This window comes from Aplosporella prunicola (assembly GCF_010093885.1).
Source record: "Aplosporella prunicola CBS 121167 unplaced genomic scaffold K452scaffold_3, whole genome shotgun sequence".
In the NCBI taxonomy this organism is placed as follows: Eukaryota; Fungi; Ascomycota; class Dothideomycetes; order Botryosphaeriales; family Aplosporellaceae; genus Aplosporella; species Aplosporella prunicola.
Window position 1 is genome coordinate 591,163 of NW_022983531.1, and position 15,059 is coordinate 606,221.

At 56.6% G+C, this 15,059-nt stretch overlaps 5 protein-coding genes across 5 annotated transcripts; 2 read left to right on the top strand and 3 right to left on the bottom strand.

The window, feature by feature from the left end:
* The first annotated feature begins 945 nt into the window (after positions 1-945).
* Positions 946-1,752, top strand: K452DRAFT_283371 (uncharacterized protein). The gene is made up of 2 exons (XM_033539761.1): positions 946-1,145; positions 1,203-1,752. The coding sequence occupies exons 1-2, from the start codon at positions 986-988 to the stop codon at positions 1,676-1,678; spliced, it is 636 nt and encodes a 211-aa protein (XP_033401804.1). The 5' UTR covers positions 946-985; the 3' UTR covers positions 1,679-1,752.
* A 1,671-nt stretch (positions 1,753-3,423) lies between these two features.
* K452DRAFT_283372 (uncharacterized protein) lies at positions 3,424-5,469 on the bottom strand. Its single transcript, XM_033539762.1, has 3 exons — positions 4,917-5,469; positions 4,366-4,827; positions 3,424-4,308 (listed from the first exon to the last, which is right to left on the bottom strand). The coding sequence occupies exons 1-3, from the start codon at positions 5,367-5,369 to the stop codon at positions 3,631-3,633; spliced, it is 1,593 nt and encodes a 530-aa protein (XP_033401805.1). The 5' UTR covers positions 5,370-5,469; the 3' UTR covers positions 3,424-3,630.
* A 927-nt stretch (positions 5,470-6,396) lies between these two features.
* K452DRAFT_283376 (uncharacterized protein) lies at positions 6,397-7,979 on the bottom strand. Its single transcript, XM_033539763.1, has 2 exons — positions 7,456-7,979; positions 6,397-7,402 (listed from the first exon to the last, which is right to left on the bottom strand). Exons 1-2 carry the CDS (start codon positions 7,965-7,967, stop codon positions 6,562-6,564), a joined length of 1,353 nt encoding a protein of 450 aa, XP_033401806.1. The 5' UTR covers positions 7,968-7,979; the 3' UTR covers positions 6,397-6,561.
* Positions 7,980-8,229: 250 nt separating this feature from the next.
* On the top strand, positions 8,230-11,638 carry K452DRAFT_315350 (uncharacterized protein). The gene is made up of 3 exons (XM_033543854.1): positions 8,230-9,241; positions 9,343-10,262; positions 10,316-11,638. The coding sequence occupies exons 1-3, from the start codon at positions 8,469-8,471 to the stop codon at positions 11,149-11,151; spliced, it is 2,529 nt and encodes an 842-aa protein (XP_033401807.1). The 5' UTR covers positions 8,230-8,468; the 3' UTR covers positions 11,152-11,638.
* On the bottom strand, positions 11,636-15,056 carry K452DRAFT_263646 (uncharacterized protein). Its single transcript, XM_033538657.1, has 6 exons — positions 14,917-15,056; positions 14,650-14,792; positions 14,431-14,598; positions 14,205-14,375; positions 12,259-14,150; positions 11,636-12,197 (listed from the first exon to the last, which is right to left on the bottom strand). Exons 1-6 carry the CDS (start codon positions 14,984-14,986, stop codon positions 11,756-11,758), a joined length of 2,886 nt encoding a protein of 961 aa, XP_033401808.1. The 5' UTR covers positions 14,987-15,056; the 3' UTR covers positions 11,636-11,755.
* Positions 15,057-15,059: the final 3 nt, after the last annotated feature.

The following is a 15,059-nucleotide window of genomic DNA, read 5'->3' on the forward strand; positions in this document are numbered from 1 at the left end:
AAGTACAAGAAGCGGCGGGAACCCACCTCCAACAAGTTACAATTTACAAGTCAGCACCCGTCGGCAGCTTACTCTATCTGCCAGGTGGCAAGGGTGAATAATAAGCACGAGGCCAGGCCACAGCCCATCACAATTCAACTAAAAAAACGCTCACAGGATCCGGAGCAAGATTCCACCAATTCCAGGACGACCCGGCTCCAACCGTAGTAAGCGGCATGGTCGGCGAGGTTGCGGCGAGGGTTTTTGGTGCGCGGAGATACGACGCGTAGGGTGGATCGGCATGTTTGTTTCGGCATCTTCGGCAGAGGCGGTCCCTGCTCGCCGCGGAACAGCGCCACAGGCTAAAAGGACACAGCGGGCGGAGCGGACGCGGACGGAACGGGGGGAGGAAGGACAAGTGGGTAGGTGGACGCGTGGGAGACGAGTGAGACGAGGGGCATTTCCAAACCGAAAGGGAGAGGGCTGCGGCAGGGCTGGTTGCGAAATGGGCGCGATGGGGTGATAATCGAGCCTTGGTGGCCCGTGCGCGCCTGTTGGTCGCCGGCCCGAGTTACGTGCGGCAAGTCAGTCATTCCAGCCGACGTCATGTATACTTAACATCTTTCCTCCCTTCCATCTATCCGCTCTTCCCTCACTTCTATCCTTTCGCCTTCATATACCCCCCGCCACTTGCTTGGTCGCTTGCTTGTTGCGATTCCCTCCAGAAACACCGCGAGACTTCTCTTTGTCATCCGAAGACAGCGCATCGCGACAGAAAGTCCCCACGCGCTTTTCATTAGACCACCAAACAACACCGCCACCATGAAGATTCTCACACAGGAAGAAGAGCAGGCGCACTACAAGTGAGTACCTCCCCCCCTATCGCCCAGCGGGTTGCGCCTTTGCGCCACGCATCCGCATCCGCATCCCTCGGTAAAAGCTTTGCGGACGGTGGTGCCTTTGTGACCCCGTTGCGCCTCGAGCCGTGAACCCCAATACTGACTGTATGTGCAGCGCCACCGTCAGGGGAGGCACCATTGGAGGTATCATTGGCCTGGCGATCGGTGGCCTCGGTGTGTGGGGCGCGTCGAAGAGGTACCCCGTTTTTCGTCAGCTTACCGTCCCCATGCGCGCTTTCCTTTGGACATCGACTGGTACCTTTGCTGGTATGTAGCCCATTACCTCCGATACCAAGAGCGCCTGTTAACGCGAACCTCTTTCAGCCATCATCCAAGCCGACCGCTCTTCCCGCCGCTTCGACATTGAGAACAACCCGGAGAAGAAGCGCCTGGAAGAGGAAGAGAAGGCCAACCAGGCTCTTCTCGAGTCCGGCAAGACGCAATTCGAGAAGGTCAAGGACTGGGCTGCTGAGAACCGTTACCCGATCGTCTTCGCGTCATGGCTGGCTTCCATGGGTCTTTCCTTCGGCATCGTCTCGCGCAACCCCTTCCTCTCCGGCCAGCAGAAGCTTGTGCAGGCTCGTGTCTACGCCCAGGGTCTGACGCTCGCCGTCCTGCTTGCTTCCTTTGCTTTCGAGGCCAACGACGCGAACAAGGGCACTGGCCGCTGGGAGACGATCAAGGTCCTGGACCCCAACGACCCTACGCACTCGAAGTTCGTTGAGAAGACAATTCATCACGAGCGCTACGCCGGCGAGGACCAGTGGAGAGGTATGTGTGCAATGCTAGATACAACCTAAATACGGTACGAACAGTTGCTGACCCGCGGACAGAGATGGTCGAGGCCGAGGAGCGCAGGATGAAGGCCCGCGAGGCGGCCGTCAAGGCCCAGGAGGCGCAGGATGCCAAGGAGGGCAAGCCTGTGCCCATCAAGAGGAACTAAACGTAGCGAGGGAGTGCGCATACGACGGCACGCTGGACCGTGTCGTGAGCCTGTCTACCCTTCTGCGCGTATGCAACGCCAACGACGGCACCACGAGTGCCATTTACACCATTTACATCATCTTGACCTCCTAGTCCTCTCGCGATTATACCTACCTACCTCATGCCTTGTAGATGAGCGCATGGTGTTGGATACGGGGGCGAGCATTGCCGCTTGTACAAAATGGGGCGCATTCTTTGGGATTGGGCGGGTATATATAGAGACGGTCTATGAATTTTTTTTATTTTTTTTAAGCTTTCTATCTCTTGCTCTCTATCGCAGCGTTTTTCGAAAGCATACATACATACATACAAACCTCATTACCAACCGACCACGCAGCCATTCTCCCATTGCATATTCTCCACACACACCTCCCACTACCTACCTATCTAGCTACCCTCAACCCTACTAACACGCCACAAGCACGTATGTACGTAGCAGCCTACCTAGGTATCTATCTACCTATCTATACAATATACAACACACCCCTCGAATCAAACGCCCCCTCAAGTCCAGCTGATCATGCTACCATATTGCACAATATACTCACGCAAATGCACGCGCCTCCCGCACCCGCCCACTAAGCCATCGCAAAACGCACACCCCTGCAGGACTCTCCCGCCGCCCGAAAGCCCCTGGCGCAGAGCACGGCACGGCACGGCACGGCATGGCAGGGGCACGGTGCGCGCCCCGCCCCATCCTTGTGTGCGGTGGGTGTGGGTGTGGGTGTGGCTATTTCGGGGGATGGCGGCAGGATCGAGATTGAGATGACCTATGCGTTGATAGGTGCGGATTGCAATGGCGGGCGAGTGCTGTGGTTGTGTCGTGCGCGGCGGGCAGGACTTGCTTCTGTATGTCTGATTGCCCTGGCCTGGCCTGATCTGGCATGACAGACAGACAAGCAGACAACCTAGGTACCTAGCTTCGACGCGCACGCCCGACCCCGCCTCGCCTCGGCTCCTCCTTCCCGCGCAGGCGAGGCGGGTGTGGCGCGCGCTCCCGACGGCGGCGCGGCGGAGCAGCAGCAGCAGCAGCAGCAGCGGTAGGAGGAAGTAGGTGAAACGTCGCACCGTGGTGCTGCTGCTGCTCGGGAGGGATGAATGGTGGCGCGGGATGATGTGATGTCCATTAAGAGGTGAGACGCGGGATCGACGGCCGATGCTTGTGGCATCATATGGATATGGCATGATGGCCGGGTGAGGGTGGTGTGCATGCACTCTACTATGGTACACGTGTGTGGGCTGTGGAATGGATGCGTGTGGGATGTGTGGAATGAGTGCGTGCGTGTCGGTGGCGCGATTGTTCCTGGCCCTACCTGAGATGGTTCTGAAACTCGGGTTGGTTGGTGAGATGAGATGAGATGAGATGAGATGTGGTGTGGTGCGGGGCGGGGAGGAGGGGCGGAGCGGGGACGGGACGGGAACGGGAGCGGGAGTACCTAGCGCGGCGGGGCGGGGGGGGGAGGGGTGTGGAGGGGGTGTGTGGCTTGCTGGGTGTGGCTGGGCGAAGCCTGGTTATCCTGCCTAGGTAGTAGGTAAAGCACTACCTACAATATGAAATAGTCATCGATTCGTGGCATTATCAGTCAAGGTACCTAGGTGCGTGTCTAGGTAGAAAGAGACCTCCGCCCCGGACGCAGCTTCCCTGTTCCCGTACACCCATAAGCTATAGCAGTATTAGTCAGCGCAGCTGCCATCATGTTCTTCAGAGCTTCCCTAGCTTTTTCTCCTCAGTCAACAAACTCACTTTCAAAGAAAACCCTACAACAGCTTACGCGTCGTCTTCACTAACGCTCTCCTGGCGCTCTTTCTTGGCCATTTGCTTGGCCTCAATCTTCGCGTTGACGGCATCGCGCCAGCCGCGCCCGTACACGGTCGTCAGCCAAACCATGGCCGCGGCCGAGACGAGGAAGCCCGACGAGATGGTGGAGAACCAGCCGACGCCAATCTTCTCAATGGCCGGGAGGCAGAGGGCGGAGCCGAGGGCGGCGAAGACGTAGCGCACGACGTAGTTGCCGGCAATGACCTCTGCGCTGTGGCTCTGCATGACGTCGAGGCAGTAGGTGTTGAGGCTGGGGAAGCAGAAGAGCTGGGCCACGCCCTGGACGAACATGCAGATGACGGCGAGCGGGATGCCGCCCTTGGCCTGGTCGATGCTCCAGCCGTAGATGAGGATGCAGCCGGGGATGACGGCGCCCATGGCTGTAAGCGACGAGCGCAGCCGGTCCTCGGGCACCCGCTCGCCGTTCCGCTTCCCCATCCATCGCCGCACCACCCGGTCCGCCCACCGCCCCCCGAAGAACGTCCCGAACAGGTACCCGCACCCCGGCGCCAGGTAGAACAGCCCGGACTGGATGGGCGTCGTCAGATGGAAGCGCGGGTTCAGCACGTACCGGATCGGCGTGAGCAGCGAGTACATGTTCCACACGAGCGACGACGAAGCGAGACCCTGCATTTTCCGACGTCAGCCAGGGCGGAAGAGAAGAGATATCTTTTCTTTACTCACCACCGTGATCAAATTGGGGTATCGGTAGAGCTTGATGACGCGCAGCGGGTTCATCCATTCCCACAGCTTGGCTGCCTGTTTCTTCGCGGGCATGCCCTCCAGCTCCACCGACCGCTTATAGTGGCTCGTCTCCGGCAATAAGAAGATGAGCATGACCGAGCCGAATCCACCCAGCGCCGTCTGTAGCCAAAAGATGTCGCGCCACGTACAGAACGTGACGATGATGCCTCCAAGAAAAGGAGCAATGGCCGGTCCGACCAGGGTGCCGCTGAGGAACCAGGCCAGCGCCGTCCCGCGCTCCGTCGGCTTGTAGATGTCGCCTATGCAACTGGACCCTATTATCAAAAATGACGTGCCCTGTATAGCGGTAAGGATGCGAAAGATAAAGTAGGCCGCTAGGTTTGGCGCTAGGGACGTTCCGACGGAAAAGGCTGTGAAGAGCACGGCGCTGCCGATCGAAGCCTGCAGGTATACCAAACGTCGGTCAGATCAGTCACTTTTCAGCCAGCACGTCATCGCTTGGGACGGAAGAAGTTCTCTTTTGAGCGTACCCATCTTCTACCATACACCTGGCCGATTGGCCCCCAGAACATGGGGCTGATGCCCATGAAAAGCATGTACAAGGCATTACTCAGGTTAATGATGGTGCCGGAGGTGTGGAAGTTGTGCGCGACCTCTGGGATGGCCGACAAGACGGTCGTCGACGAGACGGGCGCCAGGAAACCACAAAACGACAGCACGGCTGTGATGGCCCTCTTCCTGGCGGGCGAGAACTTGCCGTAGATCTCGTCGCTCGACTCGGGGTTGGTGGCCGGAGCGGCCATGTCGTGAGTCGAGACATGGCTGATGGTGTGCTCGAGGGCGGGGCGGTCCGCTGCCGCTGCCGCTGGCGCCTGCTTCTCCAGGTCAAGGCTACTGCGTTCCTTGTCGTCCATCTCGGATTCCCCCTGCCTGTCCGCGGCGGGCGCTGCCTTGATGGCCGCGAAGCGTTCGGTCTCGGCCATGGTGTGCTTTCGTAGTCCCCTCTTTTTTTCCTCTCTTTTGCGTTTAGCAGCTAATGATGCGATAAGAACGACCTGGCGGACACATGGAAGCCAGAGTCACGACAACAGATACCACTACCATATAATAAAACAAATGCTCCCCTTCACGAACGGAGAAAAGGAGGAACGAGGGTGCGAGGAAGAAGACGGCGACAACGACGACGATGGCCGCACCAGCGAAGCTCTAAAGAATGGGGTTAGCATGAAGGGAATCAACCTTATTATGAGTCAACTAAGCGTGGACTATCATGCAAGGAAGCAGCATCGGGTTTCCCGCCACGGCAACAGGCAGCGAACCGAATTTTCTTCCTTTTTTTTTTTTTCGCGCCGAACAAGGGAATCGCCTCTCTGTTCTTCCTCGCTCGTACTCCCTGCCTCCTACCAGCGGCGCGGTTACCGAGGCCTCTTCCCAATCCCACCGCCCGCTTTGCCGTGGCATCCGTGCAGGCAGGGAAACCGACGGCGAGCGAGCGCGGCCATTAGCCATTGGCCATTGGCCGTGCCCGCTGCCATCGTGGCCACTGGCCGCCGATCTTAGGTGTGTGCCCCGCCGATGCTCGGAGTCGTGCCGTGCGTGCCCTCGTCGGGTGTGGTGTGGTGTGTTCTTGCCTGATTCGGCCGTCGCGCGAGGTTCTGCCGATATCGGTCCGGTGGATGGACGTCCACTCGGTTGATCGATTAGCCTGCGGGCAGATTGGGGTTCGGTTCAGTTATCTGCCTACCGGTGAGTCAGTGCAAGAGTGCATCATGGATGCATGGATGGGCTTGGATGGTTGGTTCTAGGCTTTCCGATACATTGTCCGGAGGCAACTGTTTCCTGTACTTGCTCCCAGAGTACGAGTACGCCCGCGTGCTACGTAGGACCGCTGACGTAGTCGATGTCGGATTTTTATCCGAAGGTATGGGCTGGGCCAAGTCACCGTCGGAGTTCCGACTACACCTCATGACATGGATATGGGCGTATCTCTCCTCATCCTCGACCGATTGTGAGCAGGCAGACTTGTCGTATTCAACACATCTATATTAGATCGTACGTTCCTAGCAGACGCCATAATATATATAAGGATGGATAACCCAAGCAGAAAAACAGACAACAACAATCCAGCATGCTCAACAGTAAACCAGTTCAACCACCACACTACAACTCTACGTTTCACTGCCGGCGCCTGTACTTCAACCAGAGAGATCCAACGAGAATCGAAAATGCAGAAACTCTTCCAATCAGCGCCAGTGCCACCGTCTTGCGGATGATATCGTAATAGCCTTCCAGCATGACGCCCACAGAACTGGAGCGGGTTGCGCGCTGCTTTTGCCCCAGGCGGCTGTAATAGCGCTCGACACCGAGCCCGCTGATGCCAGACTCGGGCGCCTCGAGCTCTTTTGCCTTTCCTCCGGCTTCGATTGCATCCAACCCCTCCTCCACCGTGATTGGCGCTTCGTTGTGGTACTCCAGTACTTCCTTTTGCTTTCGCTTCCGGAAGCTGTAGGATATCGCCCACAGCATAAACTGCACATCGTACGGCGTGAACGTGGGATATGTCCATAGCTTGACCGAGTTGTACGGGGGCAGGAGATCGAGGAAGTCCGCCATGATACCCAGTGTTAGACCCCATAGCAACAAGGGCGTGTCAGTACTGCTGGTTGGCTCTGCACCGTGCCACCATTTGGACAGTTTCCCGGCGAATGTCGGAGAGCTTGGCTCTTCAGGAACGAAGCCCGGAATGGTGCTACAGTACGTGCTTTGGGACGGAATCAAGCGGACTGCCGCAAAGATCATCTTGCCAAGCATCTGCCGCAGGAACCACCTCTTGATGCCGACCTCCTGCTTGGCAAGCCTGTTCGAGACATCCTCATGCCAATATGTCCGCTGCGAGGGCGAGAGCAGGGCACGTATAGAGACCCAGTGCGTCGACCCGACCTCGGTGGGCTGCAGCCGCAGGACAGGCGGTTCGGGGTCAGTGAGCAGGTAAATGTACGGGCAGAGGACCATTAAGCTGCATCGTGTCAGCCGAAAGGCAGAGGAGCTCCAAGGCCTGTGCAGACGTACGGTACTTTACCCCAGGAAGTGGTGACTACGCGCTCCGGCAGATTGCCTACGGATATCGAGTTTGCTGGGGTAAGCTCGATGCCGACCTCCTCGAGCGTCTCTCTGACCGCCGCAGCGCGATCGTCGGCATCCTCGGGATCTCTGCGGCCGCCGGGAAGGGCGACGTGAGAGGTCCATCTGTCGCCGGGGCGATGGGCCCGCTTGATGAACAGCACCTCGGGATCTCCATTCTGCACCCAGTCCTGCTCGAAAAAGGCATCGAGGCGGCGCTCTACAGAGGCTTCGGCGTCGGCATTGTCGATTTGCACAATCGACTCGGCGCCTTTTGATGGCGGGTGCGAGAAGCGCGGCTGAACGCGGATGATGAGAGCTACGGAGGCTCGCTTCTTCAGGTTCGGCGGGTTGGGCACATGGGGATAGGGATTGTTGGAGAGGTCGAGGAGAAGCGTCTTTAGGTGGCCAAGCAGCTCGGGACTGGCAGGGATCTCAGCAATGTCCGCTGAGCGTGGCATGATGAAAGCGTCCCTTCCAAAAAGATGCCAGGCCTTGACGTCGGTAAAGCTCGCTGCGGGAGTGGGGGAACAGCTGCATGACTCAGGCACCTCGACCTCAACCCATTCCGTCCCTTCTACCTGAGTTGGGACTTAGTTAACTTATGATGAGCTTTCCGATTATTCAGTAAGAGTATCCCCGCAGCTTGTCGACGGCTAATCCATATATATCTCGTTTGCATTCTTGATGAATCCCAAGGCCCTTCTAACCAGCCAGCGTCATCGACCTGTTTTTGAGAATACAAAAAAAACTACAGACGCAGTGACACATGTGTTATTAATAGGCCTTTCGCAAATGGACCGTGTCACCATCGTCGTCGTGTGCTCGTTGCTTCTTCGGGAGGCTCGTGGATTTGCCGTCTCCCGTCAATAGCCGGGCCCCGCCGTGCCTCTCCACCCCTTCGACCTTGGATTTCCTGCAACATCCACAACAGTCGACAAACCCCACCAAACCCCTTCCAAATGCCCGACGTATCGCCTGAAGTAGCTTCGGGAACGGCTGATGGCTCGGCTGACGGAACCATAAAGCAAGCGTCCAGGCCTCGTGAGTTCCAGCGCGCGTATAAAGCGTGCGTGCCGTGCCGCCAGAGGAAAGCCCGCTGCGAGCTGGACGTGCCCACCGATGGCAGCGTTCCTAGTCCGCCCTGTACCAGATGCCGAAGAGCATTGAGACAATGCGTCTTCACCGAAGAAAGAGCTTGGAAACGCCAGAAATTGGATGCCGATCATCGTCCCTCCGCGTCTGCTCGCCCCACAGAACCACGAGCAGCGGCTCGCCAGTCCAACTGGGGCGCAGGCGTTGGTCCGGTTCCAACTACTGAGGATTCTCCGGCGAACGCCTTGGACAGTCCACAAAGTCCTCCTAGGCAGCAATGGCGCCATCCATCATCGGCGTCACAAAACAGCGGCCTAGCCAATTCCATGATCCGGACGGTTGTCGCGAATGGCAATGATGCTTTAAATCTACTGTTTGAGGCGGCAACCCGTGAGGATGCCGACACGACCGAAAGCACTTTCTCACCAACGGGAGCTCAAAGCCAGGCGGCTCCGTTGGGAGAAACCGATCCTTCTTACACAACCCCTGGCTCGACGTTACCGGTGAATTCAGGTCTTCCTACTTTACCGCCAGTCCAACTATCGGATGTGTCTCCCCAAGTGCTTAACACCTGGAAGACTTGCCGATTCGTGCGTATGGGTTGGTTCACAGCCAGGGAAGCCGTGACATATGTCGATCTGTAAGCATTGCTTTTTCTGAGACCGTGTCGGACAGCACCCACAGCCACCTGCTATAGGACTAGTGCAAACTGCCGTCGTGAAGCTGACAGACTCCATCTAGATTTTTCAGGAACATGTCACCATTGTCTCCTGTCCTGATGGACTACTACGCCTCCCATGCCAAACATTACCAGCTAGTCACGCAGGAGCCTTTCTTGTGCTGCACCATCCTTGCGTTGTCATCACGATATCACGTCTTACCTGGCATTGGAGGGGCGTCACGCGGTTATTTCATCCATCATAGACTGTGGGAACACTGCCAGCATCTCATCATGCGCATCATGCTGGGACAGGAAAAGAGTTCTCCCGCAAAAACGCGTACCGTTGGATCCATTGAGGCGCTGTTGCTGATTTCAGAATGGCATCCGCGAGCTTTGCATTTCCCGCCTGAATCGGATGGATGGGACGCAGGCCTTGTTGCTATCGATCCAGACCCTCTGGAGGGATCGGCGAACCTTGAAGGTACATCGCCCGCATCAAACAGGTGGCTTGAAGATGTCATAGAGCCAGCCAGGCGGTCAGATCGAATGTCCTGGATGCTGCTTGGATGCGGCTTGTCTCTAGCTCACGAACTCGGCATATTCGACCAAGAGGACAAGGATGAGAAGAAGATTCCAGGGGAGTCTCGGGTCGAAGCCAAGCGCAGAGCCGCGAGGTTCGTGCGAGCCCGAAAGCTTCTCTACGTGTTTGTGGAGCAGCTGGCTTCCCGCATTGGCTGTACCTCGATGATCCCACAGAGCCTGAGCCATACCGTCATGGGGAAGTCGTTTGCTGGAGAAGTGCTGCCGGGGGCGGACCACTGCGAAGCCTTTGTGGCAGCGTGGATCGAGCTCACAAAGTTTGTCAAATCAGTGTCCGACATGCTTTTCCCATCCGCTTCATTCACGCGGCAGATACTGCGGAGCGGGCGGTACATTGGGCTTCTGCAGCATTTCCAGCCTCTTCTTGCTAACTGGAGAGGGAGATATCTTGATTCTCAAAGTAGGTGCATCTGCTGGATTTGTAGAGAACACAAAACTGATAGCACATTGTAGGGCTTGGTGATGTCTTGCAAGACATGCTCTCCATCGAGTACCAATTTGTGCGGATCTTCACCAACTCCCTCGGTCTCCAAGCCGTAGTAGAGCGGACCCTCGACGAAGCCGACGGCGAGACGACGTTCCCCATGTCGGTAGACTCGACGGACTACGAATTCATCCAAGAAGTCGTAGACGGCAGCTGCGAGATCCTACGCACAGTAATCAAGCTCGCCGACAACGACATCCTGCGCTTCTGCCCGGTGCGCATCTTCCTGCACATCACGACGTCGGCCATCTACTTGCTCAAGGGCCTCAGCCTGGGCGTGTGGAACACGAAGCTGCAGTCGTCGTTTGACCTGCTCGACCGCGGCATCCACGCCCTCCGCTCCGGCACCCTCGACGACATGCACCTCGCCGCGCGCTACGCCACGCTGCTCGAAATGCACGTCGCGCGCCTGCGCCGCGGCTTTGTCATCTCGTCGCGCCCGCCGAAACTGACGACGCGGCCGCCGTCCGCCGACCGCCACACAACAAGCAACCCCCATAGCAACAGCAACAACAATGCCTTCCACACGCCCACGCCCACATCATCAACAACAGCAAACCAGAGACGCGCCAACGTCGACTCCGCCGCCGCTGCTACCGCCGCCGCAGACGCAGACGCAGACGCAGACGCCCCGCCCAACCACGACCACCTCGGCGGCTTCGACGCCTCCTTCGACGCCGACGACTGGCTGACGCTGCCGTTTGATCCGTCCATGGCCCCCTTTGGCGCCGGCGGCTCCAGCATCCAGACGTTCCCGGGGCTGGACGCTGGCATGCTGAATTTCTTGTGGAATCTGCCGTCGTGAGAGGCGAGTAAGGGAGTAGGTGATTGAGTGCTGGGGAGGAGGAATGTTTGGGGCGGAACTTGGGTGGTTGATAGGTATCTTGATATGACATGACATGATATGACATGCGTGATAGACACTGCTGTTGGTCTGGTGTTTGTTCTGTTCTGTTTTGTTAGCTGGTTGGTTGGTTGGTTGGTTGGTCCTTGGCTAGATATTTGTCTGTGATTGGCAGAGAGTGAATTTTGAGAGAGAGTTGTAGTTCCTTCTTTTCCTTTTCATTGGACCCTTGCTTTTCCTTACTCCCTCATACGCTAGTATACGCGAGAGACATTTGACAAGAATAAAACCGTACGAGAAATTGGCACGCGAGACGTATAGTCTGAGGGGAAAAGGAAAACGAGAACTAGGGAAGAGGGATCAGATGAAAAGGTGTTTTGGTTTCTCAAGCATCATAATCGCCGTGAACAAAAGACACGGACGAGCACGTTGCACGCTTAGCAATGAGACAAGACATTCGATTCCTCCAAATATGTTATGGTATCAAGTACTGCGTATCAACCACGGCCTCCAAGCGCAACCCTCCACCCACACGCACACACACACACATACCCAGCGCGCATACTTATGCCATGGTCGCACTCAGCGCAGTCCTGGCCTCCGGGCTCAGCCTCTCGTTGACGTACTGGCCGATGCGGCCGCCGTTGCGCGCATCCGCCGCCTTCAGGTACCCGCCGACCCAGGCCCTGACGTCGGCAACGTCCGGGAACGGGTCCTGCGGCGCCTTGCGGCACGTGTTGAGCTGCGTGAAGCCGACACCGAAGCCCAGGTCGTCGACGTCGGCGTCCGGGATGATGTCGTCGCTCGCGGGCGCCACAGGCGGGTTGATGAGGAGCTTCAGCAGTGCCTCGCACGTCAGCGCCCAGCCCTTCATGTAGCGCTCGATGAAAGCTTGGCCATCGGCGAGGGTTTTGGTGAAAGAGACGACAGCCGTCTTGCGGTCGAAGGGACGGGTGAGCTTTTGCGTGTCTGGGAGAATGATTTGTGTGTAAATAGGACGGAATACGCTGCAACGTAGTTAGTATTTGGTTCAATGCCACACTTGAACTAGGTAATTTGTAGACTTACTCTTGCTGCACGGAATCGGCAATGGAGATGAAGAAGTCTGAGCCCAGACCCTTGTCGTCTCTTGCCGAGACAAAGTGGTAAAACCTAACAAACCGCAGCGTGAAGTTCTCCGTCTTCGAGTTGCTCAGTCTCGTCAACATGATTTGCAACATGGGAGTGAAGTACGGCTTGAGCGTATCCACTGGTATCGCGCTGACGACAGCCTCCAGCAGATCGAAGCCGTGGCTCTCGTTTGCCTTTGTTGAGACGAGCTTCTGGAAGATACCAAGAATGGGCTCAACTTGTTTGTTGGCGACAACAACGTCGGCACCACGAAGGATAATGGCAGACAACAGGCGGACCAGAGCAGGGATGTTGCCCTTCGACTCCCAGAGCACAGGCATCAGCAGAGGCTGAATAAGGCTTTGGTAGTAGGCGGGCAGAGTGCCGGAAGGATTGCTCTCCAGGAGGGCGGCAAAGAGCTGGAAGACGTAGGGAATGAACTCCTGGACATCGTTTTGCAGAATTTGCGCAAAAGGTTCATATAACGCAGTCTCCAGTCTTTCGGGCTGCGAGGGCGCAGCAAACTTGATGAGTGCACCGATGCCTTCAAAGTGGTAGTAGTAGAAGCGAGGATTGCTGGGGTTATGCCTGATGACCATAGTGATGTTGAGGAAGTTCTGGAGAACGATATCCGTGATAGGGATGACGCCGTCGCGAATGACAATGAGCACACGCATAACGCACTTCATTAAAAATTCGTTCTCCTGGATCTTCTCCGGCGCCGACTCTTTCTGAATGAGGCCAAAGAGATGAACGAGGAGGTCCTTGGACAGCGGCAGAAGGTCGGCCTTGGGAATAATGGGTTGCCGGTTGTCATCGGTAAGGTAAAGCGCACGCTCGATCGCGATGGCAGCGTACGAGTAGATGACGAAGTTCTGGACACCAAGATGCCTGACCAGAAGGGGGAACGCAAGTTGCCAGAACTGCGCGGTCAGTTGCGTACGGAACATGTGTACGAACTTAATAGCGTCAACCTTCAAGATAGGCTCAACCCCTGTCTCCGCAGAAAGATCCTCGGCGATGTTCTTCTGGAAGAAATCAAGGACATTAACGTGAGGGTTGACCGTCTTGACACCGAATGCAGCGGTCGACGCTCCTTGTGCAGCAATCGAAGAAAACAGGTACACCGCCGTGTCCTTAGACTTCCAGTTACCCTGCTTGTCCCGGGCGTAATCGGCAAGATAGTGGTCGATGTATTTGTTGACGACACCAGTGACGAGCTCCGTGAACTGCTCCATCAAACGGCGCAAAAAGTCAGTTGCCGCGCGACGCCTAGTATCACTGTCCGAGCCTTCCAGATCCCTCCGGATAAACTCGATCGGCTCGTCCTCAAACATCTCGACGTCGGACTCCCGAAGGGAAAGGTTGGGAAGGATGACCTTCTCAACGACCTGGCCAAGGATATCCGGGTTGTTGAAGGCCTGAGCATGCTGAGGGTTCGCCGTGACCGAGGTCAAGAACTGGAGCGCCTTACTGACGAGGATGTCGTATTTGGTCTCGGCTCCGATGTTTGTCAACAAGCTCCATGAGCTCTCAATAAACTGCGGGAGATGCTGGCCAAACTCCTCCTCGTACTTCTGGGTGTACAGAATAAGCACCTCGAAGATACCGGCTTTGATGTACTCAAGAATGCCGGACTCATCTTCCTCAGTAGTGTGTAGCGCCGGGTTGTCAAAGACCAGGTATTTGTGGAGGATGTCAACGATAGCCTTTAGGTTTTCCTCGAAATCGGGGGGCATGTCCTGACAAGAGAGGTCGTAGAAGAGCTTCATCATGAGGTTAAGGGTGGAGAGATACTGCTGCAGGACTTCCTTGTTGCCCGCATTTTGGGTAATTTGCGCGTCTGTGTTCTAACGAGCAGTCAGTAATGTAGCTAAAGTTAGGGAACCAATTGCTGTACATACCTGGAGGAGTTGGAGGAAAGGGTTGCTGAATTTTGACAAGACGTGGTTGATCTCGGTGAACAGCTCGTCGGACCTGAAAAGCGGCCTCCAGCGCTTGAAGATCGAGTGTGCGACCTGCAGCACACCATTGTTGATTTGCGCATTATCGGGCGTCAAGCGGGAGACGAGATCCTAGCAAGTTATCAGCATCCTTCGAGTGAGCGGCCCGTATCACGGCCAAACCTACATCGACCAGAGTGTCCCAGCGCTCCCAAAAGTCACTGTCTGCAATCGCGCTGACTGCCTCACCCAGCTGCGACTGTATCGACGGAGGGACAGAGATCATCAACCCTATCAGCTCCTGCTTGACCGTCACAACCTCCGCCTGCGGGAGCTTGTAGTTGCCCTCGACATCCTATGCGCCGTCAGCGTCTGGTATAATTCCCATGTGTAGCATCCCACGTACAGTCCAGTTGCGCTTGATGAAGTTCTTGAAGTAAAGGGCGGCGGCCAATCTCGTGGTATGAGGGACAGAATTGTCGGCGACAATGTGAAGCAGGGTGATGGAGAAGCCGGGAGTCGTCTGCTGCTCAGAAATTTGGGCCTCGGCTGCAAGACAAATGTCAGCGACACAATCGGGGGACAGAGAGAGGCTTTGGGTGAGGCAGGGTTGGGAGCGGAGGTGGTTCAGGTGCCCCGCGACACAGGACCAAAAGGTAAATAAATAACGGACCTTGCTTGCTGGTCCTAGGATCGAGACTCTGCTGCAGCAGCTGGGCGATAGCCTGTGTATTTCCCGCCATGCTGTAGGTTTCTGCGCAAAAAAACCAGCTGGAAGCAGGGCAAGGATGTGGGAGAGTCAAAAGATTGTCGGTA